This window comes from Diabrotica undecimpunctata, chromosome 5, assembly GCF_040954645.1.
Source record: "Diabrotica undecimpunctata isolate CICGRU chromosome 5, icDiaUnde3, whole genome shotgun sequence".
NCBI classification, from domain to species: Eukaryota; Metazoa; Arthropoda; class Insecta; order Coleoptera; family Chrysomelidae; genus Diabrotica; species Diabrotica undecimpunctata.
Genome location: NC_092807.1, coordinates 3,688,297 through 3,704,145, shown reverse-complemented (window position 1 = coordinate 3,704,145; position 15,849 = coordinate 3,688,297). Strand labels below are relative to the sequence as shown.

The 15,849-nt window shown below is 33.9% G+C and overlaps 1 protein-coding gene across 1 annotated transcript in view; it reads left to right on the top strand.

The window, feature by feature from the left end:
• Positions 1–15,849, top strand: part of LOC140440937 (uncharacterized) — a 68,484-nt gene that overhangs the window by 38,283 nt on the left and 14,352 nt on the right. Inside the window, exons 7-8 of the mRNA XM_072531288.1 lie at positions 3,204–3,315; positions 15,048–15,220. Of these exons, the coding sequence (XP_072387389.1) occupies positions 3,204–3,315; positions 15,048–15,220 (285 nt within the window). The remainder of the gene's footprint in view (positions 1–3,203; positions 3,316–15,047; positions 15,221–15,849) is intronic.

Sequence of the window (15,849 nt, the reverse complement as noted above, 5' to 3'; positions counted from 1 at the left end):
AGGAAAGAAAATAACGAATATAATAAGATCAATCAGTTTTTAGTTGTTGCCACCTTTGGAGAAAGGATGATGACTATTAGACCGAAATCAGTTTGTTACTAAGTGGCGAACACAATACTATAGCTTATGTGTAGTGTTCTCTTTTGTGCATCTTAAAACGTTTTATTTTATTTATTCATTCATATCATATTCAGATTCATTCATAATATCAAAATAAATCGGCATAGAATATTGTTGGTGTTGCAAAACAAAAGCATTTTAGTAGGACATCATATGAGGGGTCTATTATAGAAGCAAAACCAGCAATCTCCACTTTGACAAATTTTTTAGAATAAAATTTTAGCGTTTTAAATTTTTTTTTTGTTATTTATATTTATTTGTATATTGGTTTTAGTTATTTACAAAATTAACCTAATTATTTCAATAAATTTTAAGTAATTAACAATTTAAGTTTGGAGATTTCTGGTTTTGCTTCAAACACTTGGAGATTGTCGATTTTGCAACAGAAAAAACAATATATGAATGCAAAAAAACATATTTCTTGAAACTAAATCTCTATTGAAAAAATCTTAAAACAAATATTTATGGAACAAAAAAGTTTTAAACAACCAAATCTGAAATTTCATCACAAGCATCAGCTTCTCCTTCAATATGCTCAATATCTCCTTCATTTTCTTTAGAATCAATAAGTATATGTTTTCTAGCATATTATCATTATTCGTGTTTAAAGCGTTATGGTAAAACTCAAGATTTTCTAAGTTTTACTCAAGATAATACACCCAAAACTAACTGTTAAGCGGTAAATGTAATAAATAAGTACTAATTCTTCTAAAAAATCTTAATAACACTCAAAGGTTTAAATAACTTTGGTTTTTTTAATGTTTATTTTCATACCAAATTGCTCACAGGTCGAGTTGGTCTTGTCGATGAGTCGTTGTAGACCTAAGTCAGAATCCGAAATTAACACTGTATCATCGGCGTATCTGATACTGTTGATATTTACGCCATTCACATTGACTCCATCCTTGGAATCCTCCAATGCTTCTTTAAATAGAAACTCGGAGTAAAGATTAAACAGCAGAGGCGACAGAACACATCCTTGTCTAACTCCCCTCCTAATTTCTACTTCTGCGGATGTGGAACCTTCGATCCTAACTCTGGCGTTTTGGTTCCAGTACAAGTTTTTTAAGAATTTGGTGTCTTTTCCATCTAAACCGACTTCTTGCAAACGTTCTAATAGTAGGTCGTGTCTTACTCTATCAAATGTTTTTTCGAAGTCTATAAAGCATATAAATATATCTTTCTGTTGGTCGTAGCATTTTTGGGCGAGAACTAGTAAACTGAACAGGGCTTCTCTCGTTCCCATGCCGGCTCTGAATCCAAACTGATCGTCTCCGATTATTGTTTCGCACTTTCTATAGATACGATTATGTACGATTTTTAGTAGGACTTTTACTGTATGACTCATAAGGCTTATCAGACGGAACTCATTGCAGTGTTGTGGGTTTGGCTTTTTTGGTAGTGGGATGAATATTGACTCCAGCCAATCTTGGGGTATTTTACCTGTATCATAAATGCGATTGAATAAAAGGACAAATATTTCGATATTTTCTTCTCTGATTAATTTTAACATTTCTGGGTATATTCCGTCTGGACCTGGGCTTTTATTTGTTTAAGATGATTAATTGCATTTATGATTTCAGATTTCAGAATTGTTGGCCTTCGTTGTTATTTTCCAATCTTGGTTCTTCTCGTATGTCGTGAAAAAGAATTTTAATGTAGTTTTCCCATTCTTTCAGTTTATCTTCCGTTGATTCTAGCAGTTTGCCATCCGTGTTTAGCATGGTGTGAAAAGTCGTTCTCTTGGTAGTCGATGTAAACTCTTTTACCTTTTTAAGTAAATTAAAAAAAAATCGTGCCTTTGCTGTAGTTCTTCTATTTCCACGCATTTTGTTTCCAGCCATTTCTCTTTTGCTTCGGTTATTTTTTTTTTTTCGAATTATTCTATTTAGTCTTTTGTATTCTCCGTCCTTGTCATTTTTTCCTTTAGATTCTCTTCGTTTGTTCATTAATTGTAAAATCTCTTCTGTCATCCATTCCTGTTTGTTATTTCTAGGTGTTACTTTTAGATGTTTTTCCGTTACATTGTTCATTTGTTCTTTAATAGTTTTCCACAGAACGTTTATGTCATCGTACTCGCTAATTCTATTGTGGTCGATATTTCCTAAATTTCTGTTTAATTCTTTATTTACTGTCTGATGTATGGTGTCGTTTTTCAATAATTGGATGTCTAATAGTTGGTGTTGAGGTTTTTGTTTCTTTATTAGTTTCCATCTTGCGCGAACTTTTGCAACAACAGGATTATGATCGGAATTGATGTCAGTTCCAGGATATGTTTTTGCACTGATGATTGCATTGTGATATCTTTTGTTGACCAATATGTAATCTATTTGGTTACGGATTACTCTGTTTTCATTGTGTTGTGGTGAAGTCCTAGTGTACAATCTGCGAGGGTGTAATTTAAACCATGTATTTGTTGCTACCATGTTGTGTTGTTGGCAGAATTCGGTCATTCTCTCTCCCCTGTCGTTCCTTGCTCCAAGTCCGAAGTCTCCGATCAATCCAGAAACTTTTCCTCTACCTAACTTAGCATTAAAGTCACCTAAGATAAATGTTAGGTCTCGTTTTTTGGTCATCTTTATAAGTTTTTCTACGTCAGCATACCACACTTCTAGCTCTTCTATGGGTTTATCGGTCGTAGGGGCATAAGTTTGAATGATGTTAATATTTACTGGCTTTCCAGATAGTTGAATAAGAAGACATCGGTCCGAAAATGGCACAAAGTTTGTGACGGCATTGTTATGAAGCATGTAATACACTATGATCGGTCAAAACGGAGATTGCCGATGTTGCCATTCGCGGACCGATGGAGATTACTGTTTTTGCTACTGACCATAATTTTTGACGTTAAATATGTACCAGATATTGAGGGTTTTGTTATTATGTTATTTTGTGAAGTTGTAGAGATGAACACCAAGATATATATGGCAGCAATAACTCAATTTGGTGAAAATATGGAGATTGAAGTAAACTGTGATAGCTATAAGTTAAGAAACGCGTTTAATATATATCTTTAAATTTTATTTGTGATGATAAAGTTTATATTGGCTTCCCATTAAACTGAACTTTTTTTTTGGTTCTAGACTCTCAGCTTTAACTCCAAGGAGTTCAACTTCGTTCAGTTCTTGCAGGAGATCGCCAGCGAACAATCCTTCGAGGTGACCTACGTGGATATCGAAGAGAAAACGTTGACCGGTCGCCACCAGTGCCTGGTGCAGCTATCCACCTTGCCTGTGGCTGTCTGCTACGGCACCGGCAAAACTCCGAAAGAAGCCAAGGGATCGGCAGCTCATCATGCCCTCGAGTACCTCAAAATCATGACCAAAAAATGAACAGCTAACAATACAGTCATATAGATCCAATCCTATAATTATCCATTTCCTGTATAACATTCAAATTCGGTTTCTCTATAGTTTTGTCATACGTTTTTGAGGCAGCAATTTTCTCAAGGGCACACGGCAACAAAAAGTGATAATGGATATAAAATTGACTATTGTATAGCTTTCTTCTCTTGGTAAACCAATACTTTTTTCGTCGCTCCCAACGAGCGTTCATTTAGTCTGTATATTTTCTTGTATCACGTATTGCGTCTTTGCTTTGGTCACTTTACGCGCAAAAAACTACTTTTTATTAATTTTTCAACAATTTTCAGTTCGTTTAAGAACAAACAGGGGAACTGTCATGAGAATTTGAAGAAAAAAACGCTTTGTGATTCCCAGACGAATGTGTCTCGAATGCCTTTGGAAAGGTTTCATTTTTTGTGTGCACAAAATTCGTTGTACATGTGAAAATTTTCATTTGTATTCTTTATTATAATGATTTTTACTGCAAGTAACCTTCGGTGGTTCTTTATTGAAATGCCAAGTACATTATGAATATGTCTCGATGATTTTTTTCCTTTGCGCGAAAAGTGACCACAAGCAATGTAAAAGAGAAGGATAGCAACTAATTTTACAAGCTATACTTTGCATAGAATTAGTGGTTTTTTTCTAAAATCAATTTACATATTATTTTTGAGTTAAATTTTTAAATTAATTAAAAATGCGTGTGTGGCGGTATATTTATCACATCGATCGTCTCCTACCACATTTCGAATCTTGCTACTAATATTCGATAGGTGCTTTTCTGGTTAACCTTAGTGGGAAGGTTTAGGTATTTGTGGTATCTGTCGAAATGCCAGAACGTACGATATCCTAAACTCACTTTTTCCAAAAAAATATCGCAATAGCTCTAAAGGGAATATTTTTTGTCGAATTATTGATTTCGAAGAATAATACAAACTTCACACCAGATCTGAGATTACGAAATCTGCTATCAGAACTAATTTTAGAACTTTGTTTTGAAATTTCCCCAGATTTAGGTAAATATCAGTCACTTGATTTGTTGAAACTACGCACAATTTACTGATTTGTCTCTGGAATCTATGATTTTTTCAGTGTTACCTAACCTATGTTTACGAGAATATTTAGATCTGTAGTTTGTGTGAACAGAACTACCGAAGAGTAGTAAAAAAGTACCTGAATGCTGATAAATAAGAATGAACTGTTGTACGTAAAAATTTCCTAGGTCTGGGGAAATTTCAGGGAAACAAAAAAACCTACAGTCTGGTTGAAATTAGTAGGTACCAATTTGTCACTAAAACTGATATTTTTTCAAGTGTTTTTACGTTATACGTAAAACGACGTACGTTGTACGTGGTAGGTACGTGGTGTACTAGAACCCTTTTGGCCATTACTTGTTACACCGGATATTCCTACGACTCAATTTTGTACATAGGAATTTTTCGCTCTCACAAAATGTTTTCTATGTGTTTATGTTTCTATAATGTAAGCATTCCTTACAAATTTCAACTAAAACTCCACGAAGTTTTACATAATAAATATATTTCATGCTTCTTAGTTTAGGAGCTTGTCCACTGTTTCTAATACGAACTTTTAGGAGTTCATTTAGGAGAAATCAATTGGACCAAATATAACACTCTTTTGTTATCATCTCCAAGATGCCAGTATTCTTTAAATATTTGTTGTTAAAATTAATTTTATTGGCATATTTTTTTCTACGTGGTTTGCAAACGTTTTACATTTCTTGCTTGAACTAATTTTTCTTTTTTGATTGGTATATTCCAATCCTCTTATTTCTCTTGTATTTTATTGTTATTTCTCTTGTGTATGAAGACTTCCTTTTCTTATCATTATTAGGTTCGCCATTGACACCTACCATATCTTCACGCTCAGTATCCTAGTCAGAATAAGGTATCCTAAGCTGAATTGGTTATTATGGGAAATAACCCCATTGTTATTAGCAATCATAGAGTTATCGCTGAAAGTACATAATCCTTGTCAGCTACGCTATCATCGCTATCTTCTTTACGAATGTTATCGAGTAAATGTTTGTCCTCCTGAAGGGCAGAAAATGTCATTTGGTTTTCCTCATTCTCAACTGAGGGTCGTACGTAAAAAATTCCTAGATCAGGGTAAATTTGAGGTAACGTGTCAAAATTCCTACACTCTGATTGGTTGAAATAAATTGCAAATTTACCAATTTGTCACTAAAACTGATTGTTTCAGTTTTTTACGAAATACTTTCGCATGTAAGTTTTGAATCTGCTGTTTCGAGTGAACAGAACTATCCAAGAGTGGTAAAAAATCCGAACGGAAACGGGTTATTCGGATGATCGCATCGTTCGGATTACTTATGACTTTTTTATTGGGGGAAAAAACTGCAAAAATACAATGAAAATGACTGAAAATGCTTTATGTATATTAATAAAATATTATATTATACAAATATATATATACAATATATTTAATACATATTTTCTATATAAATTTCAATGGGAGCAGTAAAAAAATCTGTAATTTTTTTCTGGGCGACAGTCTCGATGTGCAAACGCTCTGTCTCTTATACGCCTTAGCATCATGATCTCCTCGCTGCTGTTGAGGTTGTCATCTGCCCAACTGATGGCTGTGTTCAGAGCTTTAACAGCTTTAGCAGCAGAAGTTTTTGAAGCAGGTGGTTTCATCATCGACATCCTCCTCTTCCGTTTCTTCAATGTGAATGGCCCTTACAATTTCTTCATCCGTGAGCATTTCTTGAGTGTCAATTTCTTTGTCACGGCCAACTGATGCCCATTGTCGAACCTCAGATTCTGTAATTATTATCTTGAGTCAGCTGAGCGACATAATGATATCTTTTTCGTTGGATGATGAGTCGTCAACAGCCACTAAGTTTGTGCTTAAGCTTTTCCAAGAAAGTTGAATCAAACGTTGTGAAATGGATAACTAACAATTTACCAAATTGAAAACGACGTCCTCCAGATTAACTTTCTTCAAAGCTACTACCAGATCCGTTCCAATTTGCTCGTCAGCAAGAATGTTGGAGAGTAAACTTTTCAAGAGCGCAGTTTTGGGTTCTGGATAACATTCTGGTCCATTGGTTGAATCATAGCTGTTGTATTGATACGAACATGGCATTTTACCATCTTCACTACGAAGTTCATCAGCGGATGGATGACCAGGGCAATTGTCCAGCAGCAACACTGTCTCCTGAGGGAGGTTTACACATGCGAGATGACAACGAACATCAGGGAAGAATTCAGTTTTGAACCAATCCAAGAACAAATCTCTTGTCGCCCATGCACTTTTTTGCCCTCGATACGTAATTGAAACGTCAATAAACGTATTTTAACCTTTAATTGTGGCTTATTCCCATTTAAATAGTAATTAATTTAAAATGCCACAAGAAAATAGCTTCAGAACAATATTATCTCTTGTTTCCTCGTGATGTTTATATTTTTTCTAGGAATTGTGATAATATGCATAAAATATAATAAAAATTATAGTTTTTTCCATATATTTATTCAACTACCATTTTATGTAGGTCCTGAATCTTAAAAACAAGGAAACATCAGTGTGGACACTGCCATATTCATACCTTATCATTCCTTGTACGGAAAAATATTTGAATCCTTATTTGGATGTGAAACAAAAAAATCATTAAAACCAAATAAAAAACATTAAAGATTATTTACCACCGTAGATAAGCTGTCATATCATGTCTGGGAAAATTTCAAATTGCGCGGTTAATTGAAGTTTCTATTATTGTTTTTGAAAACAATAACGAAATGTGATTAAATTTTATCGATTCAAAAGTGAGGATATTTGAAAATTTCTATATTGCGATATTTTTTTATCGATCTGGCTTCAATGTTTGAATGATGATTATATAACGAGTAGATAGCTTTAGAGGTAATACACTATTATTAGGCACTAGGTATTAATTATAATCATCAATATTATATACTGAATGTAATTTTGTATAGTGCCCCGATAATATGATATGTATTTATTATATTGTGAAAAGGGAGCATTTATTTGATGCAAAGTATAGAGGTTGTACCCAAACTTTACGGGGTGAAATCTTCTTTTCCAGAAAATGCTCGAAATCTTAGTAAAAACTTAACTTGCGCGAGTTCGGAAGGTTTGTTCATGGATATCAAATGATAATTAACTTTTAGTTCAAAATATGAGAATAATGAACTAAGTACGGTAAGATGAAGTTAAAGAAACGAAGAAAATGAGTGGTCAGTGAAAATGGTAGGAAACGTTTGTTAGATGGTTAAAGACAAGAACAAAATACGGAACAAAGTAAGCAGAAATTGCTGGCAATTTTAGATGTAAAATTCACACGTATCTGAAACTCTGCAACCGATCTGACAGTACAGTCTACAAAAGGTTTGCCAAATTGAGGGCATTTTCTGGAAAGTAAGATTCTGCTCTTTTTAATTTTTGTGAACAGTGATTGTCGAAGAGTAAACACCTCTACTGGTTCTTTATGTGTAAGTGACGGTGTTTTCTTGTCGACAATCGCTGGTTTCTAATTAACATATATGTCAATAGAAAGTTTTTAGGCACAAACCGTCAATACGGACATGATATTGTCGCAGATGTCTAAAGATCCCTAGAACAGTAGAATTGTTTAATTTTTCTTTTATTTCTTAGTAGGTAAGTTTGTGATTTATATTGATGTGTATGCTAATTAATATAAACTAATGGCTTAAAACTGTTGTTTTTTCTTTCGACCATTGCACTCGGAAGTTTAGATCAGAATCATTACAGAAATATCCTCAAAAGGCGGGGGTAAAGGTGGCATTTGTAGGTTTTAATGTAAATTAGGGCATTGTCACACCCACTAACGTCAGGAATTACGCCCACAGAGAGAGGAAACAAATTAGTAGAAAAATAACAGGGGCAATAGAACAGCATATGAAAACCAACCCTAAGAAAACAGTTGATGAGTGATAAAGAGCAATATTCGAACTCACAAGATAATACAATATGTAGAATAATTTTACAGATGTAAATACAGTTCTGTCACTTCTGGGCAGTAGTATGAGTCGCCCATTAACCTTTCAGTAGACGCAGTTTAATTTTGTGTATCAGTAGTCGCACACGGTCTACTACACCGGTCATAAAAATAGTCCTATGGAAGCATTTTGTTTAAATTTCAATAAAATAATCTCTGGTACTCAAAATATATATATATATTTTTTTTTTATTAGAAAATGATGTCGCATCCACCACTGGAAACACACTTGTCTATTGGCTCCGACAAATCACTTAAAATTGCCTCTCGTGCAATCCTGTCAGCTTCTTCATTTCCTGTTATTCCGACGTGTGAGGGAACCCATAAAAACTGGACGCTTCTTCCATGTTCATGAGCTTTGGAAAGCTGGTATTTTAGCAACTTTTCAAAAGGATGTTTCGGAAAAATGTGTTTTAATGAATGTAGAGAGACGTGGCAGTTGCTCTAATAACCTGCAAAGGCTATCAGAACTTACTTGTTTGTCACAAGGAAGGTAAAAATTGCAAATAGATACTAAACTGATAGATATGATTCTGATAGCAACGGCCTCCAAATCACTGACTATTGGAATTTGTATCGCTTCGATGGATTTGTTTACTAGTATTGCTACACCGCCGCTTGCACGACTTGCATCTGTACGGTCTTTGCGGAAACAAGTAAAATTTTTTGAATTGTACAACTGATTGGTCTTTAAGTTTGTCTCCTGTAGACAAATAATATCTAGAGAATATTCAGATAAAAGAAGCTGTAGCATAGGGAGACGATGGAAGAATCCATCAATGTTCCATTGAAGTATCGAGTTGAATGTTGTTAACAGATTTGAGTTAGATGATACTGAACGATTGTCTACAGAAGAGTCACTATCTAAGTCAGAAATCTCTTTCCCTAAGTGGTTGTGTAGTTTCTTTTGAAGTTTTGTAAACTTGCTTTTTGTAGATCTATCATTTGCATATTGATAGCTGCTTTGTAAAAGATGGAGTAAACCAGCCATATCAGTTGTAAATTCTTTTACGACGCTAATAGTGTCGGGGGAGCCTTGGACATTATCAATCAGTAAGGACAATTGGTGGAAATTTAAAACGAATGGTGGGGTATGATTATCAATGAAATTTTCAATAGTTTCCCGTGTAGATTGAACTTTAGATGAGCGCGGTTTTTTTGGTTTAGAGAGTTTGGGTTTTGCAAACAGATTTTCTGATGAAATTGCTGAATCTGAGGGAGGCCTGTCGATCTCACCAATACTGCGTTTTATGGAAGAACTTGCGTTTTCGCAATTGCTATTAGAGTTTTCACTTGAATGATGTGGCTTTATTACATTTGGAAGTACTGGAGGTACTGAATTGGTTGTTTCAAAAAATTGTGGTGATTTATCAGTTTTATTAGAATTTTCTGCAGTTGTATCTAATGGAAAAGGAGCTGATAGATTGGAAAATATTGCTTCCGAAGTTTGTGAAAACGGTATTGCCGCTGAATGAGGTTGATTAAAAGTGTTGCTATGAGTAGGAGTATTAGTAGTTTAAATCATGAATGTGTTGCTTGTGTGAGTCCATTTCAAAAGGTAAAAGAAATAATTATTTCTTTTACCTTTTTTATTAGTAGTTTCTTTGTTGTGGAAATTTGTAGGTGTAGGTGATATGCTCGGATTTGATAATGGATAACTTGATGACTGCTGGGTGTTTGGTACCTTGTGTAGTATACTTGTTGAAGCTGTTTGATTTGGTACTTCATTGTTTGACTCAATATGAGTTGATTCCGTTACTGAACTGGTTTTGCATTGGGATGATATGTGTCCTGTATTTTTGCAAATTAAGCAGGTGAGTGTACCTTGAGACAAAAATATGCGGTAAGGTGTTTGGTCGAAATTTATTAGAATAGAATCTGGAATTGGTGATGTTATAGGGCTTATATAAACTTGCCTCCGAAAGCTCAATATGTGACTATATTCGAAAAGAGTCGAGCTAATTTTCAGAAATGTTATTGGGGAAATAAGCTTTAAACCGATATTCTGTAATTCTTCAACTAATACTTGATGAGGAATTGACGGGCAGACTCCAGACAAGACTAGTCTTTCTGCTGGAGAGACAAGTCTTCGTGCTGTTACAACTTCGCCGAGTACTTCTATAGAGCCATGTTGTGTCATGAAGTTATCTACTACGGTTTTGTTTGCCAAATACATGCAGATTCTATTATTAGATAATCTAGATGAAAAAATAATATTTTTTGGGTTGATGATTGTACCCAAAGGAATGAGATAATCCTGCAGTTTAGCATTATCGATATAACTAAATACAATTGCTTGGTTCTTACTCGGAAAAGAATGTGAAGCGGCTGAAGCATAACTGTTTGTGATATTCGAACGTTGATTTACTGGACTGGTTAGATCGGAAGGTGTGTTTACATTGTTTACAATCGCATGCTAATATAAGCTACTTGAAGCAGCTAACCTCACAAAATGATTGTACGGTAGTGTATATTTATTATTTGACGTTTTCTTTTCACAATAATAATTACGTATAGATGACTTACGTAGTAGTATCTAGTAGATAAACACTTTAATTTTAAAAAACTATTTAATAAAACCACTTGTTTTTATTAAAAACTAGGAGTACGCTATCAGTACAACTTAACCGTACCTTGCCAGGGCCGGTCGCATCCAAAATATAAATTGCTCCCGGAGTTCTTCGAATTGGCGCGACATCTTCATCCAAATGACAGATCCTTCATTCTTTAGTCGAATCCTTATTGTCTTGGGTATATAGACATTTTGGCTTCGATTCTTCTGGTAGTTGTACATAAGGCTAAATGCTAAATTTGTCAAAATTTCTCGTCAGGTCTTTGTGGAATTTTGAATGTTAATTGTAAATAACGAAGTAATTTATTGCTGTAACATTTAAAAGGCTGTACAAAACAACAATGGGCCATATTCTACTATATCGTGCGACATCATGTGCGAATAATTTATCTACGGTATTAACACCACTTTTTGTGCTGCTTATGTTAATATGATTTCCGGTTTTCCAGTTACAGGATCAACGTCGTCCCCATAATGCATTGCATAGTGGAATATAACAACGTTTTTTTTTATTTATATGACGCTTGTGTTCTTGAACCAAACTCAAATGTACTAGAGCCAATAAGTCGTCCTTGATCGGACGATTGTTAACTTTTATTGTTACCAAGAGAGTTAAACCATTTTCCTTCAAGCTTATACCAAGATCAACGCTAGTGTACCAATTGTCGTGTACTCTTAGATCCGTAGAGATGTTGACAGGCCCGTTTCACCACTGCCTTGGTACTAGTGTCTAGATAGTATGGACCACCCACTTGGTTTTTGCCAATGTATACTTTCATGTTAATTGTATAAAATAACTGCAACAAACACTGCAAATATTTTTATATCGTATCTGTTGGGTTTGCTTGGCATGTACTGGCGTAACGAGCACTGTCCTCTAAAAGCTTCCAACTTTTCGTCCACAGTTACGTATTGCGAATGAGAGAACCATTTTTTCTGATTTTCCTTCCATTTGGTAATAAAATCTCGTTTTGGTGCTAATTTTCCAAACTAACTCTATCATGCCTTGTATTGATATTATCAGTTCGCATGTACCTTAGTAAAATTCTGAACCGCGTGATGTCCATTGTAAGTCGGAAAACCTCTATTCCAGTGCCGTACGTTTTCTACAAGTCCGTTGTATTAAGGTGATTTGCCTTTCTTACACCTGCAAGATATAAGAGACCTAAAAGAGCACGAATTTCATCAATATTTGTTGGGTCCAATCGCTACTGAACTTTTGCTTCTATTTTTGTTTCATCAACAATTCTTTGTAACATATCAGTATCAAATAGATTGTTCCAGATATCTAAAATATCCGTTTTCTGTCTGACGCATTGTTTTGAACCCGGAAGCTGCAGAACAATATTTTCACTTCGAGTTCTGGCGTTCTTAGGGGCAATATGCTTAGCCCATTTTGTTTTATTGTATTTGTCCACAAAAAATATGGACCAATGGTCTGTCTCATCTAATTCCTCAATTTACTGTTCCGTATAGCTTCCCTCCAAGTTTTCTTCTATATGAACTGATCTCCCGATTCTTCTTCATCTCAAAATGAAATGTGAAATAGTGGTTGCCTACATTGCAGATAAACCAACTATAATATTGGTGTATTATTACTATAATACACTCCAACTCCGGATTTTATTGTGTTAAATTTTGGAAAATAATGTTTATCAACGAATGTCTGAAATCTTCGTAAGCAAGCGAGTGTATCGGAAATAATTGAGTTTGTATAGGTACAACCAAATACTCAGAAGTAAAAAATGCTTTTAACCAACGTGATGTAAAATTAGATACAAAGATATATATACAATTATGATGGTAAGTACAAGCCATAATGATTTTTTAACATAATTTTTCCTAGTTAATGCTGAAAAATAGATTTCTCAAATATTAATTAGGTAGATAATTAATCTTAATTCTCCGTAAGTACCGAATCTGGTTTCGTATATAATCTGATTCATTGTTGGGTACGTGTTCACTTGTTTCTTTTAAACAAAAAATGATGTTTACTGTGATAACAGTATTTATTATTTTTTAAATGTGGTTTTATGTGAGTGTGTTTAGTTAATGACCTTAGTTTAGACCAATTGGCCAGAATTATTGGGATAGAAAGAATGATCGCAGTCTTATTGTAGGTATCTTATTTTTATGATCGCACATGTTATAATTACGAAATTAGCAGTGACGGCGAAGGATTATTATGATGATAAAAATAATGTTAATGATAAAAATAATTAAAAGGTAAAAGAAATAATAAATTAGACTTACTCACAATCAATTTAATTTAACTATCAGACGACCGGTTTCGCTTTCTACAATATGCAAGCATCTTCAGGTCACGATACAAAGTTAATTAAATGCTGAAAATAATAAACCCATATTAGGGTGTTGTCTAATAAAGGTAAATCAAAGATAGGTGATATAAATTATATAAATTACAGTAATTATGCCAATATTACATGTCTGTGGTTTTTAAAAATGAATAAAATGTTTAAGCAGACAAGGTAAGACCCACAAATTGGTGAAATAGTCTATTAAACTGTAATGAATTAATAAATAAACAAATAAATAAAACATTACTTACATGCCGGTACTCTATTAATTGATGGTTGAAAGAACATGGTTCAAACTATCTTGTATTGTTGATTGGAGAACTCAAGTCAGCTATTGTAATTGTTTAACAGTAAACGGGGAAGTTCTTGAGGAGACAGATTTTATCCAATGAAGTAGAGATAGGTAAATGTAATTGTTTGTTTGATGAAAGTAATGTTCTATACCATTAAGTTCTTTAAAGTTATTTATATTTATTCTGGAGATATATTTATGAAATGTGTGTTATTTATTGAGATTTTTATTTTTGTTTTGGAAGGTGACAGTTGTGCGACAATGAGTGTTTTCTGTGTGTCTTAAAGTGTCTCAATTTTAAATTTTAACTTTATAATTTGGACTTTACAACAATTTGCCACATATTGTAACATAACTTTATCAAAGAAATTTGATAATTACAAGCTGATATAATTGCACACCCACACAATTTGTACATCTATTCTTATTCATTGTCTCACAACTGTCACCTTCCAAAACAAAAATAAAAATCTCAATAAATAACACACATTTCATAAATATATCTCCAGAACCGCCAAAACAAAAAAGACGGCCATCTTGGGCGGCCATTATCACGTTGTATATCAAATGTTAAATAAATGCCATGTTGTATGTCAAATTTTCGAGTTCCTCAAATTTTAGAGGATTTCTTCTAATTTTCTCCATACTCCAAAGAAGAGTATGATTTCTTAGAGATAAAGTGAATATACAAATTCCTATTCCAGAAATTTTCCTTAAGAGAACGAAAACTAGATGACGCGTTCACCTTATCGTATAGCCTGCTGCTTTCACTGTTAAAGTGGTCTACCTCAAAAATAGCCACTATATTCTGTTTTTGGATGCAGTTTATTGTGCCCTGATTGGAATTGTTAAGAAACCCCTTGTCGTTTCTGATTCTGAAGTACTGTACACTATTCATATAAAATGCCCTTTCTGAGTAGGGAGAATATAATATGCCATACTAAATTTTATCTAAGCACTATGTATACTTCCAATGCTGTATAAATGTGCTCTAAAAAGTCATCTTCTGTATTTTCGTATGGTCTTTCCTCTTTCAGCAGACAGACAAGTTTCTGACAAAATGTCAGATTTCTCTATGATGTAAAAATTAAAAATAATACTTTCTGTCATTAGTTGGAATGTCAGTAGGCGCAACATCAGTTCATAATACTATTTGTCACAAAAGTTTTAATAAATTGTCATTCGTATTAAGTATCTCAAAATTTTCGTTCGTCTACAATGTTTGTTAAAACATTGAGTGCCCTGTACAAATGTACATCACACCTTCGTACCATCAAACATTATAGTTCCAGTTCTACTGCGATGAAAGTTACAGTTATCGGAGGAGCAGGTAAGTTATATTCGCAAAAATGGATTTGGTTAAATGTTTGAAATTGTTTAGGGAAAGTAGCCCAACCGTTATGCCTTCTATTGAAGCAATCTCCCTTAATAGACGAGCTTTGTATCCATGATATTGGACATACTGCAGCCTTGGCAGCGGAATTGAACCACGTGGATACTAATTGCAAAGTTGTAGCTTTTTCTGGCACAAGTGAATATGGAAAAGCGCTTCATGTAAGTAATTTTTAAATCCATATATCACTGTACAACTTTGAGATATTACACTACTGGGAAAACGTCAAACTTGACATCAAAAATATAAACGAAATTACAAATAAGACAATGATTGGGATAACGTAGGGCTCTCAATTGGAATTAGTAGAATAAATACCCGTTAGTTATGCCAAAAAAAGTGTTAAAAGATTCTAGAAAATCCACAATCAAATAACAAGATTTTAGGGGAAGTGTGCCTATGTTGGACCCCCTGCTGTAATTTTAAATATGGCGCGGTTACATGCACATCGCCGGTTGCTACTTGCGCACGAAGTTTGTGGCGGTTATAACAGTAAATTTGTGAAATAAAATTAAAATTTGGCGTTGCTGGTCTAATAAAATTTTTTACTGTAAGTAATATTTTACTGGTAACATACGTTAAGTTAAGTGTTGCTTTTGTTTTGTATAAAACGACTACACTTTCTTTGTCAAATACTGTACTTTGTTAGAGTTAGAGTTACTTTGTTATAGGTTACAATGGTCAAAACATAAGTAACAGAATTAAATTTACTGTCTTGTTCATTTGCCTATGATGGACCCCTTTGTCGTTACCTATGACGGACTAGGGGTCCATCATAGGAAATAAGTTG